At 42.0% G+C, this 21,368-nt stretch overlaps 1 protein-coding gene across 3 annotated transcripts in view; it reads right to left on the bottom strand.

Moving 5' to 3' along the window:
• The window catches only part of MYH11 (myosin heavy chain 11), a 59,573-nt gene that overhangs the window by 1,167 nt on the left and 37,038 nt on the right, over nucleotides 1–21,368 (bottom strand). For 2 of the 3 annotated variants that reach the window (XM_054842576.1, XM_054842577.1), the window contains 30 exons: nucleotides 21,027–21,145; nucleotides 20,707–20,859; nucleotides 20,108–20,281; nucleotides 19,737–19,910; nucleotides 19,139–19,253; nucleotides 18,009–18,202; nucleotides 17,720–17,841; nucleotides 17,535–17,604; nucleotides 17,233–17,393; nucleotides 16,277–16,385; nucleotides 15,242–15,373; nucleotides 14,766–14,972; nucleotides 14,248–14,385; nucleotides 13,475–13,598; nucleotides 12,846–13,017; nucleotides 12,047–12,259; nucleotides 11,761–11,905; nucleotides 11,466–11,672; nucleotides 10,307–10,411; nucleotides 10,056–10,208; nucleotides 9,386–9,634; nucleotides 8,913–9,125; nucleotides 7,999–8,211; nucleotides 7,173–7,334; nucleotides 6,301–6,429; nucleotides 5,653–5,741; nucleotides 5,280–5,403; nucleotides 4,926–5,134; nucleotides 4,257–4,365; nucleotides 3,487–3,659 (listed from right to left, as the gene is read on the bottom strand). In XM_054842576.1, coding sequence (XP_054698551.1) covers nucleotides 3,487–3,659; nucleotides 4,257–4,365; nucleotides 4,926–5,134; nucleotides 5,280–5,403; nucleotides 5,653–5,741; nucleotides 6,301–6,429; nucleotides 7,173–7,334; nucleotides 7,999–8,211; nucleotides 8,913–9,125; nucleotides 9,386–9,634; nucleotides 10,056–10,208; nucleotides 10,307–10,411; nucleotides 11,466–11,672; nucleotides 11,761–11,905; nucleotides 12,047–12,259; nucleotides 12,846–13,017; nucleotides 13,475–13,598; nucleotides 14,248–14,385; nucleotides 14,766–14,972; nucleotides 15,242–15,373; nucleotides 16,277–16,385; nucleotides 17,233–17,393; nucleotides 17,535–17,604; nucleotides 17,720–17,841; nucleotides 18,009–18,202; nucleotides 19,139–19,253; nucleotides 19,737–19,910; nucleotides 20,108–20,281; nucleotides 20,707–20,859; nucleotides 21,027–21,145 — 4,657 coding nt within the window. Of the gene's footprint in view, nucleotides 1–2,360; nucleotides 2,393–3,486; nucleotides 3,660–4,256; nucleotides 4,366–4,925; nucleotides 5,135–5,279; nucleotides 5,404–5,652; nucleotides 5,742–6,300; nucleotides 6,430–7,172; nucleotides 7,335–7,998; nucleotides 8,212–8,912; nucleotides 9,126–9,385; nucleotides 9,635–10,055; nucleotides 10,209–10,306; nucleotides 10,412–11,465; nucleotides 11,673–11,760; nucleotides 11,906–12,046; nucleotides 12,260–12,845; nucleotides 13,018–13,474; nucleotides 13,599–14,247; nucleotides 14,386–14,765; nucleotides 14,973–15,241; nucleotides 15,374–16,276; nucleotides 16,386–17,232; nucleotides 17,394–17,534; nucleotides 17,605–17,719; nucleotides 17,842–18,008; nucleotides 18,203–19,138; nucleotides 19,254–19,736; nucleotides 19,911–20,107; nucleotides 20,282–20,706; nucleotides 20,860–21,026; nucleotides 21,146–21,368 lie in introns of all 3 variants that reach the window. The other variant, XM_054842578.1, reaches the window with a different exon arrangement.

The following is a 21,368-nucleotide window of genomic DNA, read 5'->3' as shown; positions in this document are numbered from 1 at the left end:
CCGTGAGACCTGGGACTGGAGCGGTGCTGGGTGCCCGCAGGCGGTTTGAGCCCACAGCCCCTCTGCAGAGGCGGCGTTGGTCGGAGCAGCACAGGTGCTTTGACACCTATGGCGTCCTACGTTGTGAGTAGCTCTGCTCTCTCCCAATGGAGAGAGGAAACCATTGCTGCTTTGGAACTGTGTTGTAACTTAGGTGCTGACACTTAACAGTGCGGAAGAGCTTACAAAAAATGTTTTTTCCCATCTTACACCCTTTTCTTCTCCCATCTCCCTCCCATCCCCATATATTTCATAACCACAGCCCAAGGCAGGGACACTTTGGTCCTCAAGGTTAATTTTCTGGGGAGGTGTGAGCAAGTGAGACAGAAGATGGGTTTGTCTCTTCTTGGCCTCCATTGCTACTGTGCTACAAAACGCTTAAGTTTTGTAACATGGCCTCTCACTTGCCCCTCGTTAAGCAAACCTTTGTAAAGGCTTGAGACCACAGACATAAGCAATAAAATAAATCTGTGATCACTGAATGTTGTGCCAAAATTACTAATTTGGTGTTAAATACATCCGAGACTGCACTTTTGGGTACAGCAATCGTGCGTAAATATTTAAAGCCTCGTCTTGTCCTTGCAAAAGACTAAGCCAGTGTTGTCCTTTCTGAAGCAGCTACTTAAGTCCAAAGTTCATTCTTCCATACAAGGGAAGCAGGTGAGAACATTGGCTGGACTACCTTATTTCAGAGGCACAAATCTGGGTTTCCAAGGTGGAAATGGGACATGTAGTCTGTTTTCCACAGTTCTGCCCTTAAGTGAGAGCAGGCAATTAGGTGGATAATAAAGCTTCATTTAAGATCTGCTGTTAGTTAATCTTAGTTGTGGGGCCAGCGGTGTGTATTGAACACGAGGGTATGTCACTTCTACCCTGGCATGTGCTTGGTAGTCCAACAGCAGTCTTTACTATTTTATGGTAGCAGATACTTGTTGTTGCTGTTTAACAGGAAGTAAATTCATTGTCAATAAAGGAAGAGCTCTTTATGCCCCTGCACTCCTGCTGTCTGGACTCAATTACTCACGAGTCATTTGTACGATAACTTTATGCTGCAGTAACTGAAGAGCCATAAGAGAACGTGGGACTGGTGGGGAGTAACAGCAGAGTCTAACCGAACTCTGCAGGACAGTTCCGGCTGCAAGGTGAACTCCCTGTCCCACACTGACTGCTTATGACCATAAACTGTTGCGGTAAGCATAGCTTAATACTTCTTTCAGCTGGTATTGGCCCTGCAGATAAACACTTCTTGTTTGTGTCTATTCCTCTTAAATAGGTTTGTGGGTTTGATAATATTCACGTGGGTGTTTGCATTATACCTCTAGAATTTAATGTGTATAGTTGAGATGAGCCTTAAGCATTAGTGTTTGCTTAGCATCTCTGTATTTAATTTACCTTTGAATAAGCGCCACTGGAGTAGTGCTTGAATGACAGTCTGACTGGAAATATTAGGCTGACTAAAAGGCACATGCAAGGACAAGACATCCTCTTTAAATATTTGTGTATTGACAGCAAAGTCCAGCATATGTAAAATAGAAGATATACAAATATTACAAGGCAGTAGCTCTTTAATTTTTGTAACAGCAGGTATTATTCCTATCTCCAGAGAATGTGATAAGGTGTAATATAATGCTGTGCTAGGTTACAGTGTCAATATTAATTTCTGTGTCTGTGCTTTACGTTTTAATAACAGTAGACGAGCAACGTAATGTCTGCAAAATGGCTCTAAAAGCCAGAGTAATAGCTGCTGGTTAGCAATACAGGCACAGAGCGCTAGGTAACCCAAGGCAAGGCGTCCTCCTTTGTCTGTGATCGTGTGGCGTAAGTGTGATAAACCACATGCAAGTCAGATCTCCCCAAATGTCAGGTGAGTTAAATGGCATCTTACCCTAGAGTCGGCATTACAGTCTGTGTAAGAAATACTGTGAAATTCTAATGACATGCTGTGACACTTCATTAGTCCTTTTAATCAATTTTACTAATCAATGGTGTATTTGATTTGAAAAATCTTAATCTTTGTGGCTGTGCAAAAAAGACAATGTTCATGCAGAAAAAATCAGAGTACTTTATTAGGTACTCTGTTGGTAGAGCTTGTGAGAATGCAACATTGGTAAGTCTACATCAGTACATAACCTACTTATAAGAAAGATGTATCACTGATGGTAGCTAGATTATTGTAATATTTGTCTCTTTTGATAAAACAGATTAATGCCAAGATATCCAAGCCTTCACAGTTTGCAGAAACCTCACATGATTTTTACTTGGGCCAAAGAAAATGGAAATTTGTGCAACACAAGCTAGCTGCAAAGTTGAAGGCATGGTACCTGCTTAGTCATGCGAAGGTTCCTGTGTCCCTCTGAAACAGAGATAAAGAGTCCCGGGCAGTTATACTAAGCACATGGTCATGATCAGAGGTAGGTAGATTACTTTTAAATAATTAAACAAAGTACATTACAGCCAATTACATTACAGTTAGATAAAACAAAAATGAGCCTTACGCTGTTCTGTGGAAAAAGGGCTGGACGCAGCAGCCACTCCTTTGTAAAGCAGCCAGGAGCACGCACCACCCGAGATGGTGCTAATGGGAGAGCTACCGCATCCCTAACTCTTCACTTGGAGGGAAGTCCCCATCTGAAGGTCCGTGCATGCTACCGGTAAACACGCTGGCAAGCTGCTTCAGGAACACAACTAGGCAGGTGCTTTACTTCATCTGAAATACTGCTGGGTTTAGGTAGAAAGCCAAGTTTTACAGTGTGATGAGAGAGCAATTTCCTTACAATTCAAGTCAGCCTCTTTATTTCGGTGAGTTGGTGTTTTCAAACCCAGTGAGTACAGGACAGCTCGGCATGTAGCCGACTGCTCCCAGCTTTATCTTTTTCCCAGTCAGTTTTAACAAGAAAATGCAAAGGGACAATTTGATCTCTTCCTTGGTCTGAGGACACTGAATCTCTTTGTGGTGAAGTCCAAAGAGGCTTTTGGATAAGAGTCATAAATGTGCTTTGCCTTTTGCTGTCTGTGATGATGTCTAAGACTGTTGCGTGCGAGTTGTGCATGTGTGAAAGTGTGAAAAGCACAAGCATTTCTACCTTTTTGTGACTGCGTCTGTACAAATAGATGCAGCCATCATGTAAGGGGTGTTTCCAAAAGCAACCAAGCCTAATTCTGTTCCTATTTAAGCCAACAGGAGTTTTGATCAGAAGAAGAGTAAGGCCTGTGCCATGTTATCACAGCTGAAATTCTGAGACTGCTGCAGTCTAAGAAATGCACTTCACCTTCTGACTTTGGCCTCTCTTATCTGTCCAGCTAATACAAGGAGTGAGTAACTTTGCAGCATTATCGGTGTCTGTTCTGCACTTGAACAGATATTTTTTTTTTAACTTCTCTAGTTTAGTTCCAGACTTCAAGGCTGTTAATGAGTGGGGATGGCTATCCCAAACAAGGGCACTCTACCTGAGCTTGCTCTTCAGGGCTGCAACCTCCCGGCCCAGGGCTTCGTTACTCTCGGTAGCTTCATCCAGCTCTCTCTGCAGCTTCCTGCGGTTTGCGTTGATACGCTGAGACTCTTCCTCAGCCTCCTCCAGCTGCCTTTTCAGTTGCTTGAGTCGTGTGTTGCCCTTCTCGGCCTAAAGGGAAATTTAAGAGTAATGCTTTCATTCAAAACAGATCTAATGGCTTTACATTCCTCATTTTAATTTCACGCTTCTCTTGAGAGTTTTACCGAAACATGGCCTGAATCAAAGGTAGCGGCTTAAAATCAAGAAAATATAAAAATAACTGTGGGAGTTCATTTTGCTGATCAATACTGTATTCAGCAGACGCTACCTTGTTTCTCTGCTGCACAGTCCTACCTCTGCTTTTCTGGCTTGCAGGTCAGAGTGCATTAGGTAGAGCTAAAAATTTAAACCAAAATGTGTTCATCATCTCCATTCATACACCAGTAAGGATGTTGTGCACAGTCCTACATACCACTGTGCAGTCAGACTGTTGGAGCTGGCTGATTGACGAGGACTACAGCTTCGGCACTTGACTCGGCATGGAAGAATTATATTGCCCTGTCTTTTAGCAAAGGGCTGTATAGCTCTCCCAGCATAGCATCCAAGCAGAGGGTCTGCTTTCTAGTGGGCTATTTCTTTGAGGCAGAGCATGGAATCTTCCTTTCTTAGGGTAAAACCTGAAGATCCCTGTGCCCCAGACCAAGACCTCGTGACGCAGTCTGATACCTGATCTTTGTACTGCTCCGCTTGCTTTCTCTCATCCTCCACCTGCAGCAATGCATCCTTCAGCTTCTTGTCCTTCTGGCGCAATGTCTTGGCTGCAGCCTGCTTCTCTCTGCAAAGGACAGTGCAGCAGATGATGAAGGTCTGTAGTCTTCACCCGCCTCAGGCTTGTTGCTCGTGAAAGTGGCGCCAAGGACCCATGTGTTAAAGGCCTTACTGAGTTTAACAGATGAATTTTCAGCAAACCTTAAAGGTCATGTTGTTCTAATCAAAACAAACACATGTGTTTGCTGTATGCTAGAGGTGCTCCAGGAGAGCTGTTCTAAAACACAAGGTGATTTCCTAAAGAAATAATCCTACAAATGGCACAATAATTTATGGCAATTAACCTGGCAGGGCCATAGGGCAGTTACTCTAAAATGTAGGGGAGCAGATCCTTGCCTTTGGTACCGGTAGAACTTTTCAGCAATAAAATGGTTCTTCATCAGAACCTGTAACAACTGCAGTTACTGGCTATATGTCTGAGAAATGTTCAGTGAGGGAGAGAGACTTTACCAAGCCTTAATGGCACTGTGAGCCCAATGACACAAATCCTGAATGTGCCTTTGTTGACTTTGTCTCATTAACTGGAACACAATAAACGGGCAGCTGTGCCCTCTGGGAGACCAGTACCTGGCTTCCTGTTCCAATTGCTCTTCGAGAGAAGCAATTTTGGCCTCCAGAGCAGCAATTGTAGTTTTGAATTTGGACTTCACGGCTCCTTCCATCTCCTGCAGCTTACTCTTCAGCTCCTTGTTCTGCCTCTCCAGTTGCTGCCGAGCATTCTCATTCTTCTGTGCAGTTGAGCGCTCTGTTGCCAGCTCATTGTTCAGCTGCTCTGCCTGCAAGGGTGAGAATGGATGCTGTCAGAAGTGTTGCATGCTTTCAGAGAAATGATGGGTGGCAATTCTCCAAATATTTGTTCAGAATCACAAACAGCTTCTGCTGGAATACAAAGAAAGTGACACATGCTGAAGTGATCTCTACCTGCTGTACCGCTTTCCTCATGCGATCACCCATTGCCTCTATGTTGCTTTGCTCCTCTTCTAGCTCTTCCTCCAGTTGGGCAATTCTTGCCTCCAGGCGCCGTTTCTCATCCTGAAGGCTTGTCCTGTAAGTTTAAATTTAAACAAGTGTGCAGTTATGGCTCTGCCCAGTTGAATGTGTCTGAAACTGTTACAAACTACCAATAATTCATAAAGAAAAGAGAACTAGATATTTTAATGAAACTAGTCATATGTGTGCATGTTGTGTTGTCAAGGCCGGGTGGCTGTTGGGAGAGGAACATAACTTCTCTTGGCAGCCATGCCACGTTCAGCAGCAGGTTTACAGCCTTGTGAGTAATCCAGTCTATTCCTACCTTCCAGAAGTAGCGCTTGCAAGTTCCTCTGCCATCTCTTCTTTCTCCAGATCTGCTTGTTTGCGAGCTCTCTCTGCAGCAGCCAGATCCTAGGAGAAAAGGGAAAGGCAGCATAGTAAAGAAACGAGCAAATAAATGTTCAGACAAACGGTTATAGCACAATACACAGGACTAAGCTTTCTAAAACTGGCATAAGATGGGTCGTCTTGTTAGCGGAACAAGTTCTTGTCCTATCCTAAATCCTAGGGAAGTACAACGAAATACACTTTATCCAGCCTGTCAGCTGGCTTCTATTTCACTGGTTTTAGTCACAAGACTGCTGTTTAGCACACGTAGGGATAATGGCACTGATAAGACTTCAGGAATTCATAGCTATTGAAAGCAATTTCTGTTGGATCATATAGTTCACTTCCCTTTTAAGATTGCTGAACTGTGCCTTCCTCCAAGGTGATTTTTTCAGCTTAACCTGGCCACACTCAGATGTGGATCCAACAACTTTACTGGAGTGCATGGAGCACGTGGAACTTGACAAGTGCTGCTTATAGCTTTCCATCCCCAACAGCTATTGTGTTATTTCCCTGCAGTTCTGGTTTGCTTCTGAAGGTCATGTGTAGTCTTCTTCACACTGCTCTAAGTTTCCCACTGTACCTCTTGAAGCTGGATGAGTTCTGCTTCCAGGCCCTTTGCTTTCTTCTCATTTTCTCTGGCTGTAGCAAATATTTCTTCTCTGGCAGCCCGTGCATCATCCAGCTCTCGTTGGTAGTCCTTCATCTGAGCCTTGTTGAAAAGAATAGCAGAGATTAATTTATATCTGGCTTTATTACAATTTCAGTATAAAGAAATTTGGACAGAATAGAACACATACACATTTACATAGTCATAATGCCTGCTTAAATTATATTTTCTGGAGAGATCAGCTGGCACATGCTGGAAAGGTCTGAAATGCTGTCGCAAGAGCAGTGATGCTTCCGCTTGCACACTGCAGCTCTGTAATGCCTATGGTCCATATTTCCTCTGAATATTTGAGTACATGTGCAGTCTTAATCTTTCCAGTACATCCCTTTTTGTCTTTTAGCTGTCAGCATATGACAGAGCAGTTGATATGGAGACTTACAGTATAAACAGGAAAATGATAATTCAGAGACATGATTTCTGAACAATCTTTCATGCTTTTGAGTCAAGTGTTAGAACCAGGGCTGAAGCTCTGTAATAGATTTTTATCCTGTAGCCCTTTCTCTACGTGGAAATCTTTCCTTCATGTGGGTAAGTCAATAGCAGATGAGTGTTGGCCAGAGAATTTTGGAAGCTCTCTGCAATGATGAAATTTAAGATTTTCATCGTTTGCCATGTGAAGTCTTCTGTTGTCATTCAGACTGAGCATTACAGTACAGATACTTGAATCTGGGAGTCTAGTCAAAACTCCCTTCTAACCAATCATCTGTAATAATTATCAAGTTCACAGACGTCACTACCTTTCATATTGTGGCCGTGGGAAAACCTATACTTGTGGGATTACATACCTGTAATTTGCGAAGTTGTTTGATGGCTTCTTCCCGAGCTTTATTAGCAGAATCAGCTTGGCTTTCTAGATCTTTAACATCAATTTCCAGCTTCTTTTTGGCTGCAGCTGCCAGGGCACGTTGCTTTCGCTCATCTTCCAGTTCCGTTTCATATTCATGGAGCTGATGGTCAAAGAAAACAAGTTTAGGAAAGTCCTTGAGCACTCTTCAACACTCTGTGTATGTCTGAGTAATATACATAGCCCCCTATATCTCTACCAATTGTGATTTCCCTGGCAGTTAAAATAGATTTCTATTTTGTCCAAAAATTAAAAGATTCCTGAAAGGAGTCAGCAGTTGGGGTTCTCTGTTCATGGAAATACGTCTGTTACAAGATGACTACAGCAGTTGTCCTTGCTGTCACAACACTACTATATGAATAGACTGCGTCCTGTCTGTTTTCATTTCCAGTGCTTTTGGATCTATTCAGTGCGCCTTGGGAAGGCAGATACATTTGAAGCTGTCTTGCACTATTTTCACTTGCACTGGGAACGTAGGGAAGGTTGTTCTGACTGCATCAGAAATAACAATTCATGTTTTATACTACATTTGTTGTAGTGTTGCTACATCTGTTGGCAATTGTGTTCCTGCTACTGAAACAGGAACAAACTCTTATGCAGTTTTGTGCCTTTCTCAGTACGATAACCTTTTTTTTTTTTATTTGCCAAGCACAAGACAATATAATTTTCTTCTCATTATAGTAAGGCACTTTCAATACTGGCACGAGGCTGGGGTCTTTCCGCTGGCTGGGTTGGATATTTATGAAGGCAGTAATAGGGAATCGTACCTGTTTAAGGAGCTGTCTTCTCTTCTCCTCATTCTGTTCATCTCTGGCTTGTAAATCTCTTTCAAACTGGCCTTTCAGGGCCTGCATGTTAACCTCCAGCCTGAGTTTGGCATCTTCAGCAGCCTGTAGCTCATCCTCCAGCTCTTCTAGTTGTGTCTTCATCTCTTCTACTTGCTGTTCAAGGGTCCGCTTAGATTTCTCCAATTCGTGGACCTTTCAAGCAATGAGAATTTAATAGACTAGTCATAAGAAATAAAAATAATTCTAGTTAAACTCAGCCTACCTGCAGTATAGGCCACATTTGAAAATATCAGCTGTGGACAACGAATGAACTAATTGCCACTGAGAATGGTAAATTAGTGGTTTTTTGTACACTTGCAAATTGGTCTTAACCTGAGATTCTCTTTATCCCAAACTTTCATTTTTAATCAAGTATCATGATTGAATTTATTTAGTATTAGAAGTAATATTATCGTGTGTAATATTACAGTGATATCATATCACTGTAATAAAAGAAGCGATTGGCAATACATCAGTGGAACTTTGCTGCAGCTATACAACTAAATGTTAGACTGGTGGCAAAGTCAAAGATAACTAATACAATCAGATTTACAGAGTTACAACTTCAAAGCTGCTTAATAAACAAATTATTTAGAATCTCTTTAATGTTTTTTCAGTCTTAGAAATCAGTAAGAATCTTCTTCATGCTTGAAGCCATGTTAAAAATAAAGATGGCCTACAGTTACTTACTCTTGAAAGTTTGAGCACAAATGGAATTGGATCCTGTATGAAATGTCTGATCTCGCTGAATGGATTTGTGTGCCACAGAGAATTTCCCACACTGAAAACAATGATCTGTTCATTAGCTGCTATTTTAAGTTGTTGTGGAAATTGTTCTAAAACCCCAAACTTACATTCTTGCCAACATCATCTTTGGAGCTAACAAGATCTTCCATTTCAGCTTTCAACATTTTGTTCGTTCTCTCCAGTTCTTCTTTGGCTTCCAAAGCCTCTTCAAGTGCTCGGGCCAATGACAAAGCCTTTGTTTCTTTTTCTCTAGCTTCAGCTTCTGCTCTGTCCCTTTCATCTGCGTATTTTGAAGAGATGTTTTTCTCTTCAGCTAGCATCTGTAAAAAGGTAGTGTTCATATGGGGAGTCATTAGTAATAGGGTTTTTCTATTGCAACTGTCTTCTCAGTTGTTAATGGCAGAGAAAAATCTCTGCTTTTTGATAAAGGTATATAAATACAAAATTAACCAGTGTATGTGTAATTAAATTTTAGTTTATTTTTTTGTATTTTTTTAGTGCTTTTCATTAAACCTCTGGAGTCTCTGAGTTCCAGAGAAGCTAGGTGATAATACAGCAAGGGAGAATCTTAAATCCATACCTGATCAAACTTCTTCTGTTTCTTCTCCAGGTTGGAGACCAACTGACGCTGGTTGTCTAAGTCCACCACAAGGTCATCCAGCTCCTGCTGGAGTCTGTTCTTGGTTTTTTCCAGTTTGTCATAAGAAGCAGCTTTTTCCTCAAACTGTTGTGTGAGGCTTTCAATTTCCTTCTGAAGCTTCTTTTTGCCTTCTTCCAGGGTTTCTACTGTGCTGGAATATTCCTGTAGCTTCTTCTTAGAGTCAGAGAGCTGAAATTTGAATTCAGAGGACAAATCTTTGTAGCAGTGACAACAAAGGTTGGTGGAGATGACCAGGAGACAACAAAGACCCAGAAGTCTTATCTAATTTGACCCATGTGCAGCTAGTGACCAGTTAGTTACTCATCACCCAGCCTTCATAAAATGAGGCAGACCACAGACCTAGTATGCGCATACAGGCCTAGTGCGTGAGACTGTCTTGGGAGCGACCTTGCATTTGTCCCTGTCCTAGAGATCACGCTTTAAAGAAGAGGGAGACTACTGGCTCCATTGTGGAGCTTCACTGACACCATATGGGCTAGCAGCACTAGTTCCCTGAAGGTCCATGTGCTGTGCCAGGATAGTTCTACAGGTCTGAAACCTCTGGAATTACCAACAGAACTCTCTAGTGATTTAGCTGTGGCACTGATACCTGTATTGTCAGTGTTGAAATATGTCTTTCCAGATTTTGTTTTGCTTCTACTTCTTCATCCAACTGCTCTTGCAAGCTGTTCTTCTCATCCTCCAACTGACGAAGCTTGGTAGACACATTTAGCTTCTGCCGTGTTTCTTCCTGAAGCAGCTCCTACAGTCACATCCATTGGCAACGCAGTCATTAGTTTAGATCATTTATAGTGCATTTTATAAATATTGTAGGTGAGCTGTTACTGGATGAAAGTTTACCTGTGTATCTTGTAGCTGAGATCCTAAGGTTGCAACATCTTTGGTCAATTTGATTGTCTTGCTCTCTGCTTCATTGAGCAAACCAGTAACGTTTTCAACCTCAACCTATGAGACATCACAGTGAATAAACTCAGTTATTTTGCACAACTTCAAAATCTTCCTCCAAACATGAGTTTGCTCTAGATTGAAATCTTAACTTTGAACGGGATTTGAATCTGCCTCTATGCTTCTGGGTCACCTCAAGCACCAACAGTGTTTCTAACTTAACTGGAATTCACAATTTTGCCTTAATTTTTCTGGACAATATGTGGCATTTAAGTCCCATGGAACCGTACACACAAACTCTGCAGTGTCTGCACGTGTCATCTTTGTGACCTGTGTATTAAGACCCCCCAAGGTCTAATGCCATTTTTATCTAGTTTACCTTCATATTTTATTACTATACATCAGAACCAAGTCATATTCATAAGGCAATACTAGCGTGTTCCTTTCAATGAATTGCAAAAGGGGAATGGGGATTTTTGTGGATTTTTCTTCCTCTTTCCAAGTTTGACAGAAGTAGATGCATTTTGATTTTATTTTCTTATTTATGCACTAACTTTCAAATAATAAAGAAGAGCTTACTGCTGCTATGAACAAAGTTGTAACAATAAGCTTGATTAGTATTGCTGGACGTTGAACATCTACCAAAGAAACATTTTAAATTATCTTCAGTTACTTATTATACACTAAATCATAGATAAGTGAGCGTTCTCTTTACGTTGTCATTTTTTCTGAGCACATCTTATGTGTTTGATAGCTGTCTAATCTGTTTCTAGAAGCCACATTCCTGTCAATGTTCCCCACCACCCAAAACCGAATGAACAGAAAGAAACTCTGTAAAACGTGCAGCACAGTCACGGAACCAGTCGTGGCATTATGGACTGCAACGCGTGCAGAGGGATGGTGAGACTTAAAGCTCTCACTGCCATGAGACAGGGTGGTTGTCACTGTTTAGTTGTCTGATAACTGAGGTGGGAGTTCAAGGTAGGAATCCTACAGGTGACAAAAAATTGAGCATTTTGGCTGAGGTTGACAGGGCCGGGATTCCTCCCAGAACAGTATAAACTGGTCTTCACAAGCCCGAGGTGTCACAGCAAAAGGTCAAACTCCTTCCTACCTGTAGCTTATGAACTTTTTCATTGAGTTCTGTCCGAACACGCTCTCCATCAGTGTATTTGGACTGTAACTCTTGCAGCTGTACTTCCAGCTTCTTCTTTTTGTGTTCCACATCTTGTTTGGACTGACTCAGGCTCCTGACTTCATTAGCCAGATCAGCGTTTTCTTTCTCCAGTGTCTGTTTGGTCTTATCCAAGTTTGCTTTAGCCTGCAAGCATGAAGTGAACAAAGATGATCTGCAAAAGGAAGCCATGTTATCTAGTGGATAGCTTTCAATAAGATGGATTTCTGTTTACCCGTTTAAATTGTTCTAGCTGCTCTGTTAGCTCTTCCACAGCTTGAGTGTGCTTCTGCCTCATCTCCTGGACCTGGGCTTCATGAGTTCGGGTCTCCTCCTCCAGAGCTCTCTTCAGCACTGTGACCTCCTGTTCACGCTTTGCTCTGGAAGGTAACACACGTAAATGGAGCAGCAGCAGGTAAGAGCGTTCCAGTCACTGGGAAGCCAGCACTACTGCACGGTTACTAGCCAGTATTGTATTGGTGACGTTTATTTTTTGGCCCATGTGCCATATATCTCCATACCTGAGCTCTTGCTGGGTGGCTGTGGTATCCAAAGTATCCTCAAGTTCTGTCTTAAGAGCCTCTAGCTCTTCACCTAGGTCTCTCTTCTGTTTTTCTGCTTTGTTTCTTGCAGCTCTCTCAGATTCCAAGTCTTCCTGGAGATCAGAGATGTGAGATTCCAATTCACGGATCTTCTTGAGGGCATTGTTCTTCTGACTAGTTTCATCTTCAAGCCTGAAAAGAGAGTATTTAACTTTCTATATTAAAAAAGAATACATAATCTCATTTGGAGGAAATTGGTATACAAAGATGAAAGGTTTATAGGTTCTGTGCAGGAAAGTACCTAAGAAGGAGGGGGGATTGATGCAAAAAGGACCTGGCAGCTGTACTTTATCAGGACACAATGCCTGGAGATGCTGATCGGCCAATTCAGCAAAAGTTTTGGTTGAGTGTTGTCCCTCTTAAATTTATACAGGAAATCCACTGAGACTCTGGAATGGATCAAGGTCAGACTCTTAAGTAATTTCTGCCTTTTGCCTACGAAGTATGTTGTTACATTTCATTCTTTGCTTCACAGCACTGCCAGTGCCATTGGGAAAAGGAGTTTTCATTGATACCTGGAGGTAAGATTATGTGTTTATGGGCAAACAATAGTATAATTATTTTTTGCAAAAGGAAATTTGGGAAATGGGGAAAGCACGCAGGGAGGGTGTAACTGAGAGATGAGATTCATGGCTGCAGCATCTCGGTGTCTGGGAAGGGGGGAGACATCTGTTCCAGCTGGGATTTTCTGCCTGTATGCAGGTCCAGGAGTGACTACCTGGCTAGGGCAGCCTGCAGCTCCTCCTCCTTCTTGGCCAGTTGTGCCTTCAGCTCAGCAATCTGTGCCTGGAGCTCGGCGATTTGCTCGTGCAGATCACTCGACTCCCCTTCCAACTTCCTCTTAATTTTCTCCAGTTCTTGTCTGCTTTTCTCTTCTTTCTTCAGTCGCACTGAAAAAGTAAGGGTTTTGGTCATGGGAGTGCACTAGTGCAAGGAGTCCTTAATCCAATCTTGAACATAGGCAGAAAAATGTTCTGGCCTCCAGTGAGGCCATACATTTAACTACAAGTCACCGCGTTTCTGAAGCGACGTATGCAATACCTTACTGTCATCACATGTTTCTAGCCACCCCAAAGAATCATTTATTTATCCTTCTCCAGAAGAAGCATTATTTTTTCCTCAATTGTCTCTCCTCTACTCTTTTGTAGGTAAAAAAAAAAAAAAAAGAGGTATCTATGGTTTACATGCCCTGGGGTTTTCATGATTCTCACGCACAAAATGGCTTCAGCATAAGAAATTTGGAAAACACCCCACAAATTCTTTAGAAGTTCTCTCCAAATTCTGTTTGTTTTCTTGTTGTGTGCCAAGGCAAAAAAACCTGATATAAAGCATTTTTGTTCATGTTACCTTCGAGTTCTGAAATCATAGATTCATGTTTATTTTTCAGCTTTGTAAGATTTTTGGCTTTTTCTTCTTCTTCTGCAAGATTTGTTGTTAGATCGCTTACTCTTTCCTCAAGGAGTTTCCTTTCCTTAAGAAAAATAAATATTTCTGTTAGCAAAAGTGTCTGTCATTGGTGATCATGAAACAACTAAAAATGTCCAAGATACTGTCTTGTTACGCTGTGTTTCCTGAGATTGTAGCGATACATTTCAATTTGTCAGTTACAGAGGAGCTGCAGAGTGGTGTCTCCGACTTCCGTATTCTCTAATCTGCTGCTAGTAGAATCTTGTACTCACTCTAATGGCTGGTGAGTACAGGGCCCGGTTCAGAGGAGCGTCCCCTTTCAAAAAGTACTGGAACATGTGCTTGCTTCCAGTTTTAATCGTGAAGTTTAGTTGAAATTAGTTGAAAACCAAGAGAAATATTTACTCTGCTTGGGGCCAAGACGACATGTCTTCCACTGATTGTGCTTGACTGCTCTGGGTATTTTTGCTTAAGATATTGTTACCACAACAGACCTCGCAACCAGTAGTTTTACACAATTTTGAATTGTTTAATTCAGCATGGCAAAATTAACTAGAAACTTGTTCGATAGAGGCTGGACTGATGATCTGGTGAATCCATACACCCATGAGACTATAGAGTCAGGAATATTCCTGTTGTTCTAGCGGAAGACAAGGTTTTCTCTCATCTTGGACTATTTTCACAAAGTAAGAAAATGGACCCACAACGCTTACCTTCGTTAGCTTGTTATTCTGATCTTCCATTATGAGAATATCATCTTCCATTTTCTTTATCTTGCCATCTGCTGTTACTTTTTCAAGTTGCAGTTTCTGCCTTGCAGCTTCTTCTTCTTCCAGCTGTTCCTCAAGGTCCTTTGAGGGGGGGAAAAAGAAACCCACAAAACATGAATTCTGGAAATAAAATACTGCTTAGATTCTAGGAAATGCTTAATGTTTGTCACTGTATGTGGGGTACGTCGTACCCTTTGTTTTTATTAAGAACTAGACAATCTGTAATGCTTGGTGATTTAGAAGGAAAGATTTGTTAAAATAATTTTTTAGAGAAAAGATTATTTAAAATTGAGATGGGGAAGAAGAGAATGCTGGAGGAAAGAGCATCAATTGATTGTTCTTACTTCAGTGGCACAGACATATTCTACAGAGGGCTGCGTAGAAGTCTGAGGTTTGCCAGTCTCCATTTTTTTCTCTGAGATGCAAGTTAGCGTTTGTATTTGTCACTTTTGCCTCCTTACCAGCATTTGTTGTTGCATCTTTTTCTTTTCTGCTTGCAACTGCTGGCTGCGCTCCTCCTCTTCCTCGATTCTGGCTTCCATCTCATGCAGAATCTCTTCCAGCTCTTGTTTCTTAGCAGCTAAACGGACTCTCATCTCTTCAGCTTCAGCGTACAGTTCAGTTTCTGCCTGCAGCTGTTCCTGAAGGAGGTTCTTCTCTTCACAAAGCTATGCAAATAAAATGGATAGGAAGTTAAGACTTGGATTGCAAAGTGCCCTGCGGTGTCTTTTTACTAGATAGTCCTAGTGTACAGGCAGGCAGCTCCACAGGTTCTTGGGTGGACGCTGGCCTCTGCTGCAGCAACCGAACCTTTGGTCTGGACCATCGCTGTGAATACAATGGTGAGTACAAAATAAAAAGACACTTTTATTGGAATAGATTCTAGAAACGTGAGAGAAGGGCTAGTGCTTCCCAGAGGCTCAGAGCTGTAAATCACCTGTGTGTGTTTCAGTTCCAGCTCCTTCAATTCACTCTCTGCTTTTTGTTGTCTTTCCTTAGTTTTTTGTAGTTCTTCATCCTTGGCCTGCATTTCTTCCTCTTGGCGGGTGACTTGCAGCAGTGGTTTCACCTGAAAAGACAAAGTTTCCAGTCAGTTTATGTTACTGGGCACGGCGCTCAAAGGTGCCAGGCTCGCCGGCGCTGATGGCAGCGCTGTCTGATGTCACTCAGGTAGGACGCATGCTGCCCAGCCAGGCTTGGCGTGAGCATCTGTGAGCCAGCAAGCCTCAGCAGTGTTGCTCTTGGCCATCTCTCTTTTAATTCCTGGAGCCTTGAGGGCACCTCTGCCTCCACTAGTGTCACTTTGTGGATGGCTCCAGGCCTGCTTTCGTCCATTGATAATTCCAAAAGTGACATCCTCTGCCTAGAAAGGCAATGTGCACGTGCAGGCGGGAGTCACTGCCTGTTTCTGGTTGCGGAGGAGGTTGCTGCCAATGCAAGTAGGAACAGTTTTTCTGAATCCAAACTGCAGGCTGTTCCTGAAAAAAAACCTCAGGCCTCTTCAATAGGAAAATAGACTTAATTTGCTTGAGTGCCTGGCAGGAGGATGCTTAGTGTCCCTGTTAGGGAACTCGTGAGCTACTGAGTCCCCCTAGACACAACTCATAACTCTGCATGGGAACTGCATGTTCACAAAGTTCAGTTTTACTCTGTCTTCTCATTATCCACCCCTGTGAAATTATTTTGGTTTTGGCAATTAAAATCAAGTCCCCAAACATGCAAAATCTTTTCTGAATCTCTGCTGAACTAGTTTGTTTTCTTCTCCACCTAGAATTAACTTTCCTGTTAATGGTGTTATGTAAGTATGCAGAGTGTCTCTAACGCCAGGTTTGGTGCAGCTAGTGAGGCTCTTGCCGTCAGGTGCAATGGACTTTGGCAGAAGGAGGGTGCCTGACGTGGTGTACCTCGGTACCTTGTGCAGTTCATTTCTTTTGGAAAGCTGAGGAGAGATTCACTGATAGCAGTCACTCACTTTAGTGAACAGTCTCCACCATTGCCAGTTCCTCAGCTTCAGGTAAGCAGCACAGTTTCTTTGGATAACCTTCATTGCAGTCAGCTGTTGCTGTCTCTTGGCAAAGGCTCTGCGATTAAAGACATAAAGCAAATTGGTTCAGTCTGAGAATGCAAGGTGTCTGCAAGATACATTAAACAAAGAAACTCTGGCGTGAGAGCCTGCTGTTTAGCCACGTGGTTTGAGAAGTCTGGCACAAGTTCTTTTGTCGCTTAAACAGAGCCTGTGCTTTCTTGAGGAAAGGTGATAACTCTCTTTAGCTTTCTGGTATTTTATTTAGTCTTCTGGGTTTTGGCTGTTTGCACTCCCTAGGGGGGTACTAACCACAAAGTATCCATCTAGTTCTGGATGTGAACATCCTTCCAGAGTACACGGGCACTCAGAACTTGCACTGATCGTCATTTGTGAAACCTATTGTGTTTAAATTTCTTTCCAATTTGAAAACCTTGGCAGTGTGCAGAAAAAGGGCATTATTATTAATAGTTTTGTGCTGTATGTTAACTGAGATCACGCGAGATGATCAGTGCTTCGTGCCCAGGCTGTGTAAGAAATTATTTTGTTTTACAAATGCCAGAAGTGCTGCTACTTGTAATAGTGCGTAAGACTCCAGTCACAGGCTCGGATGCTCCTTCCCCTGCTTGTACAAACACGTGTTTAAATGATGGGTCATTGCCTCGGAGAGCTTACTGTACAGAGGGTGTGAGTCGCCTTACAATGTAATTGCTTCCCTGTAATTATACTAATAAGCCTCTTCTGGGCAGGAAGTGAGTCCTTCATCGGACACAAGTTCTAATGCAATACAAATAATAGATAATAATAAAACGTCTTAATATCTTCCATTTGTTATGTAAAGAACTAAAGGCTACTGTAGATACTCTGCTGTGGAAGACATTCTTTTTGTTAGCACATGTCCTTACTTTCTTGCTAGGTAACCTCGGCACTGAGCCTGGAAGGCGATGATAACGTCTGTGATCTTCAGGTCTCTCTCTTCTTCCAGGTGAGCCAGAACGCCAGTTCTGAAGAAGATCTTACTCTGTCCAATTCTGTACAGGTTGGGATCAAGCTCTAATGCTTTGATCTGGAGGAAAACAGGGATATTTAACTCCAGTGCTGAGGTTGAGAGTATTACAAATCACTTCTCCTTTCTGTTCACTCTCAACAGCTTTTATATAAGAAGTATAGACTTGATTGTCAAAAGAATCAAAAATGCTTTCCTCACCATCAGTATGCAAGCCTGCTTCCCATCCATGAATCCTTTAGGAATAGCATTTGCAGCAAGAATTTCGTATCTGCGAAAAGACATTGATGTGGGGGAGGTTGAAACACATCAGATTGTTTTGTACGGACGAACATGTATCACACCGCTTTTAAACCCAGAGTTAGGACCAAGGGAGGGATTCCTACCGCTGACGGAACTCCTGGAAGACAATCCTGTTGGGGAATCCCTGCCGGCAGATACGAATACCTTCCAAGACACCGTTGCAGCGCAACTGCTCCAGCACTAAATGGGCATCAAGTTTGCCAGCCTGAAAAGGGAACAGAAAGTGTTTTTAGCACAGTAAACACTTACAGAAATATTACTGGCTGCATATCTAGGTTTGAAGACATCATTCAGCTCTGATGTGCTGGTACAGTGAGCAGCTCAACATGAATAATGTGCCAGGGGTCTGAAAAAGGAGCATTTGAAATTTACCCTTTTTTCATGATTTGGAATGATACAGCGGACAAAGTTGGGATTGGTATTCCTTAAGGTGGTCATCAGTTTGGTCAGCTGCTCCTTATAGAGTTGGCCAACAGTACGGAACATGCCTTTCTTGGTCTTTGAGGCACTAGGGAGTGAGCTTTCAGTCATCTTGGCCATCTGGTCCAGCCCAACTATGCGGTCCACTGAAACATAAAAGAAAGTATGAATGGAACTGCTTACATAAACTGCTCTCACCTCACATTACACCTGTCACTGCCGTTGTTAAACTGCAGCTTCCCAAAGAGGACCAATGTATTCCTGATGCAGTAGAAGCATACTAACAAAAGTGCTAGAAGAGCCTTCTGGGTAAATAGGTTACTTCTGTCAGACATGAAAATTAAGATCTTTGTTAGCTGGTGACAGAGTGGAGCAACTGAATACACAGAATATATTTTATTTTGTTTGCTAAAAATGACGGTCCTTCTGCAGTATATCCAATTGGCAGGTTGGTGTCAGAACCAGGAACGAACAGCATCACCTCTTGACTCCCATCTGTTACCCAGTGGGTCTCAAAGTCCAGCTAATAATCTCCCTCAGTTATCTGATGATTCAGAGCCACCTTGCTGGTTGGTGTTTGCATGCATGTTTATGTCCATGTGTTAAATATTTATACTGTAGTATATGTGTTACAGATCCATAAAAACTTTTTAAAAACAAAGTGGTTTATGTACATACAGACATTCTTTTGATGGAGTTCACTTGAGATTATGCATCGCTGGCTAGAACTGTGCAGGACTTGTGGGAGAGGAGTGTGTAAGGTAAGTCATTCATAAAACCCAACAATAACCTGTATTAGATGAGGTCTACAATATCACATAGCAACACTATAACAGTGTAATGAATAATTTTTATTCTGTTGCTGAATAATACTAAGTAAGGAAATTTTTTGATAGTGCTTAAAACTAAATGATGCTTTCCATAAATATGTCTTTAGAACACATTATTCTTGTTTCTTAGTTCAGTCTTTTCTATGATTATTTTTGCGCTTGTGTCCTGCCAGCAAGGGACGGCTGTCAAAAAGTTCTACTAGAAGTTTCTCCGTTTAAACTGCATTACTGATTTAGAGTTGCAATTCATACCGTCTTTCCAAAGGTCTGCTACAAATTTATCTGAAGACTGGTTCAGCAGAGAAGTCACGTTGTCATTTAGCGGATCCATGTTCTTTGTTAGCCAGGCAGTGGCGTTGTAGGTAACCTGCAGGAAACAGTGTTACATCGAAAATCTGGTGTTGGTAAAGAAATCTGGAGTGCCCAAGAATACAAGGCACTGTATTAACACAAAATCATACAAATAATAGTAATGTGAAAAGCTTTCTATGATTGAAAGCTGAGTTGAGTATTTATTCTTACATGTACTAGCATCTGAAAAGCTTTTTGCAGACATATCCATGGCAGGGCACCTGCCCTGCCTTTAAAAAAATCTTCTTGCTAGAAAGGAATCCGAATTACTTGGATTTTCAATAACCCTGGTGCTGGTTATTTTTGTTTTCATGTGAGCTTAGCACAACCATGAATGTTTTGCAAATCTTATTTTATATGTAATTTAAGCGCTTAATATCTACATTATATAATTAAAGCTGTCCCTTAGCAATGCGGGTTCCAGACTGTTTCTTTTTTACCATTTGGTCATCAAAGAATCAAAGTTCCCTAAGTCAAAACAGCTAAATCTGTCCAGTACCTTTCCTGCGTAGTGCATTATACAGAACTCTGTTTTATCCTTGAGTTGCTTGGTCTTCTGGAATTTGATATGGTTGCCTTGTTCTTGACATAGTTTCTCCACAAAGGATGTGTCAGTAGCTTTGGGGAACCAGCACTCTTCATCCAGCAGAGCCAGGACACCTGGAGGGTTGGTCTGCAACATAAGCAATATCCCATCAGTATCATCACGGGCAGAGACAAAGACAGAGCACCCCTTTCTTCAGCCTTTTTGTTAGGAATCCTCCCAGGCGACAAAGGATCTGAAAGACCCCAAATGGCTCTCACGTACTGACACATAGCTGACCGGGATGCAGCCTATGTAGTACCCCACCTACAGAGATATAATCTTACTGGTCTTTCAATCAGCTCAATGCAAGGTTGCAGGTCAAGGCCAAAGTCAATGAAATTCCATTCAATGCCCTCTCGCTGGTATTCCTCTTGTTCCAATATAAACATTGTGTGGTTGAAAAGCTGCTGAAGTTTCTCATTAGTGTAATTGATGCACAGCTGCTCAAAGGAATTGACCTGTGAAGAGGGAAAAAGTGAATTCCTAATGTTAGAAAGAGACCTTCAAGAGAGAACTTGAATGACGAGATGAAATTTGTTATCTTCTATTTCTTTTTATATATTACAATAATTCAAACATAAGGATCCATAATTTTCAAACATAAGGTCTTGAAAATTTACAGTAAGTTCTCAAGTGGTAGATCTTCATCCTGGGACGTGTTCAATCAACCATAAAGAGCAGACCCTGGCTGCCAGCCCTTCCCGCGCACGGCAAAGGCAAGCAGCCAGGTGTAGTAGCCTGTGGGTCGTGTTGGCCACAGGCTGGTTCAGCTTGAAAGAACCAAATCGGGTTTGTGGCTCTGAACTTAATTTTTTGTCATCTTGCATCCAGACCACTGCATGATGATAAGGAGTTCAGCCAGCTTGTGTCCCACAGTATGTACCTCAAAAATCTCAAATCCAGCAATATCAAGGATCCCCAAGAAGGAAGCGCCTTGTCTTTTTGTTTTATCGAGAGCTTTGTTTACGCGAGCTAGAATCCAACGGAAAAGACGTTCAAATTGTGCCTTGGCCAAAGCCTCTATGGCAAAGTCCGCCTGAAAAAAAGGAGACAATTGTAAGTGAAAGAAGAAACCCAGTTAGCTGCTAACGTCTGTAGAGATAATGAGACAGAAAACTGATGTTTGCCTTCAGACAAGATGTAAGAAAAAAAAGAAGAAAGGAGAGCAGTTTCAGGAGAGCTGAGCAGACTGCAAGTAGATACCTGCTCTTTGGTCTGAGCTTTCTGAACAACATCTCGTCCAACTTTGATCCTTGGGGTTAGAATAGATCTTGTGAAATCTGTCACATTAATCCCCATCAGGTGACACACTTTTTGTGCAGCTGGAATAAAAGAGTGAGATTTTTATTTCGGATTGAATTTTCTCTCAGCAGGTCAGTAAGTGTGAACACGAGCAGCTCAGCAAGTATGTGACATTATTTATCTTCCTTAAAAGCTCCTCTATGGTACATACAGGAGATGCCACTTGCCATAGAAGTATTATTCATGATCCAAGCAGCAAATTCATGGTTCATCAATTTATGGATTCAAGCTTATTAGAAAAGG

The sequence above is a fragment of the Grus americana genome, chromosome 15, assembly GCF_028858705.1.
Source record: "Grus americana isolate bGruAme1 chromosome 15, bGruAme1.mat, whole genome shotgun sequence".
Lineage (NCBI taxonomy): Eukaryota > Metazoa > Chordata > Aves > Gruiformes > Gruidae > Grus > Grus americana.
Note: the sequence above shows the minus strand (reverse complement) of the source record. Positions and strands in the feature narration are given on the sequence as shown.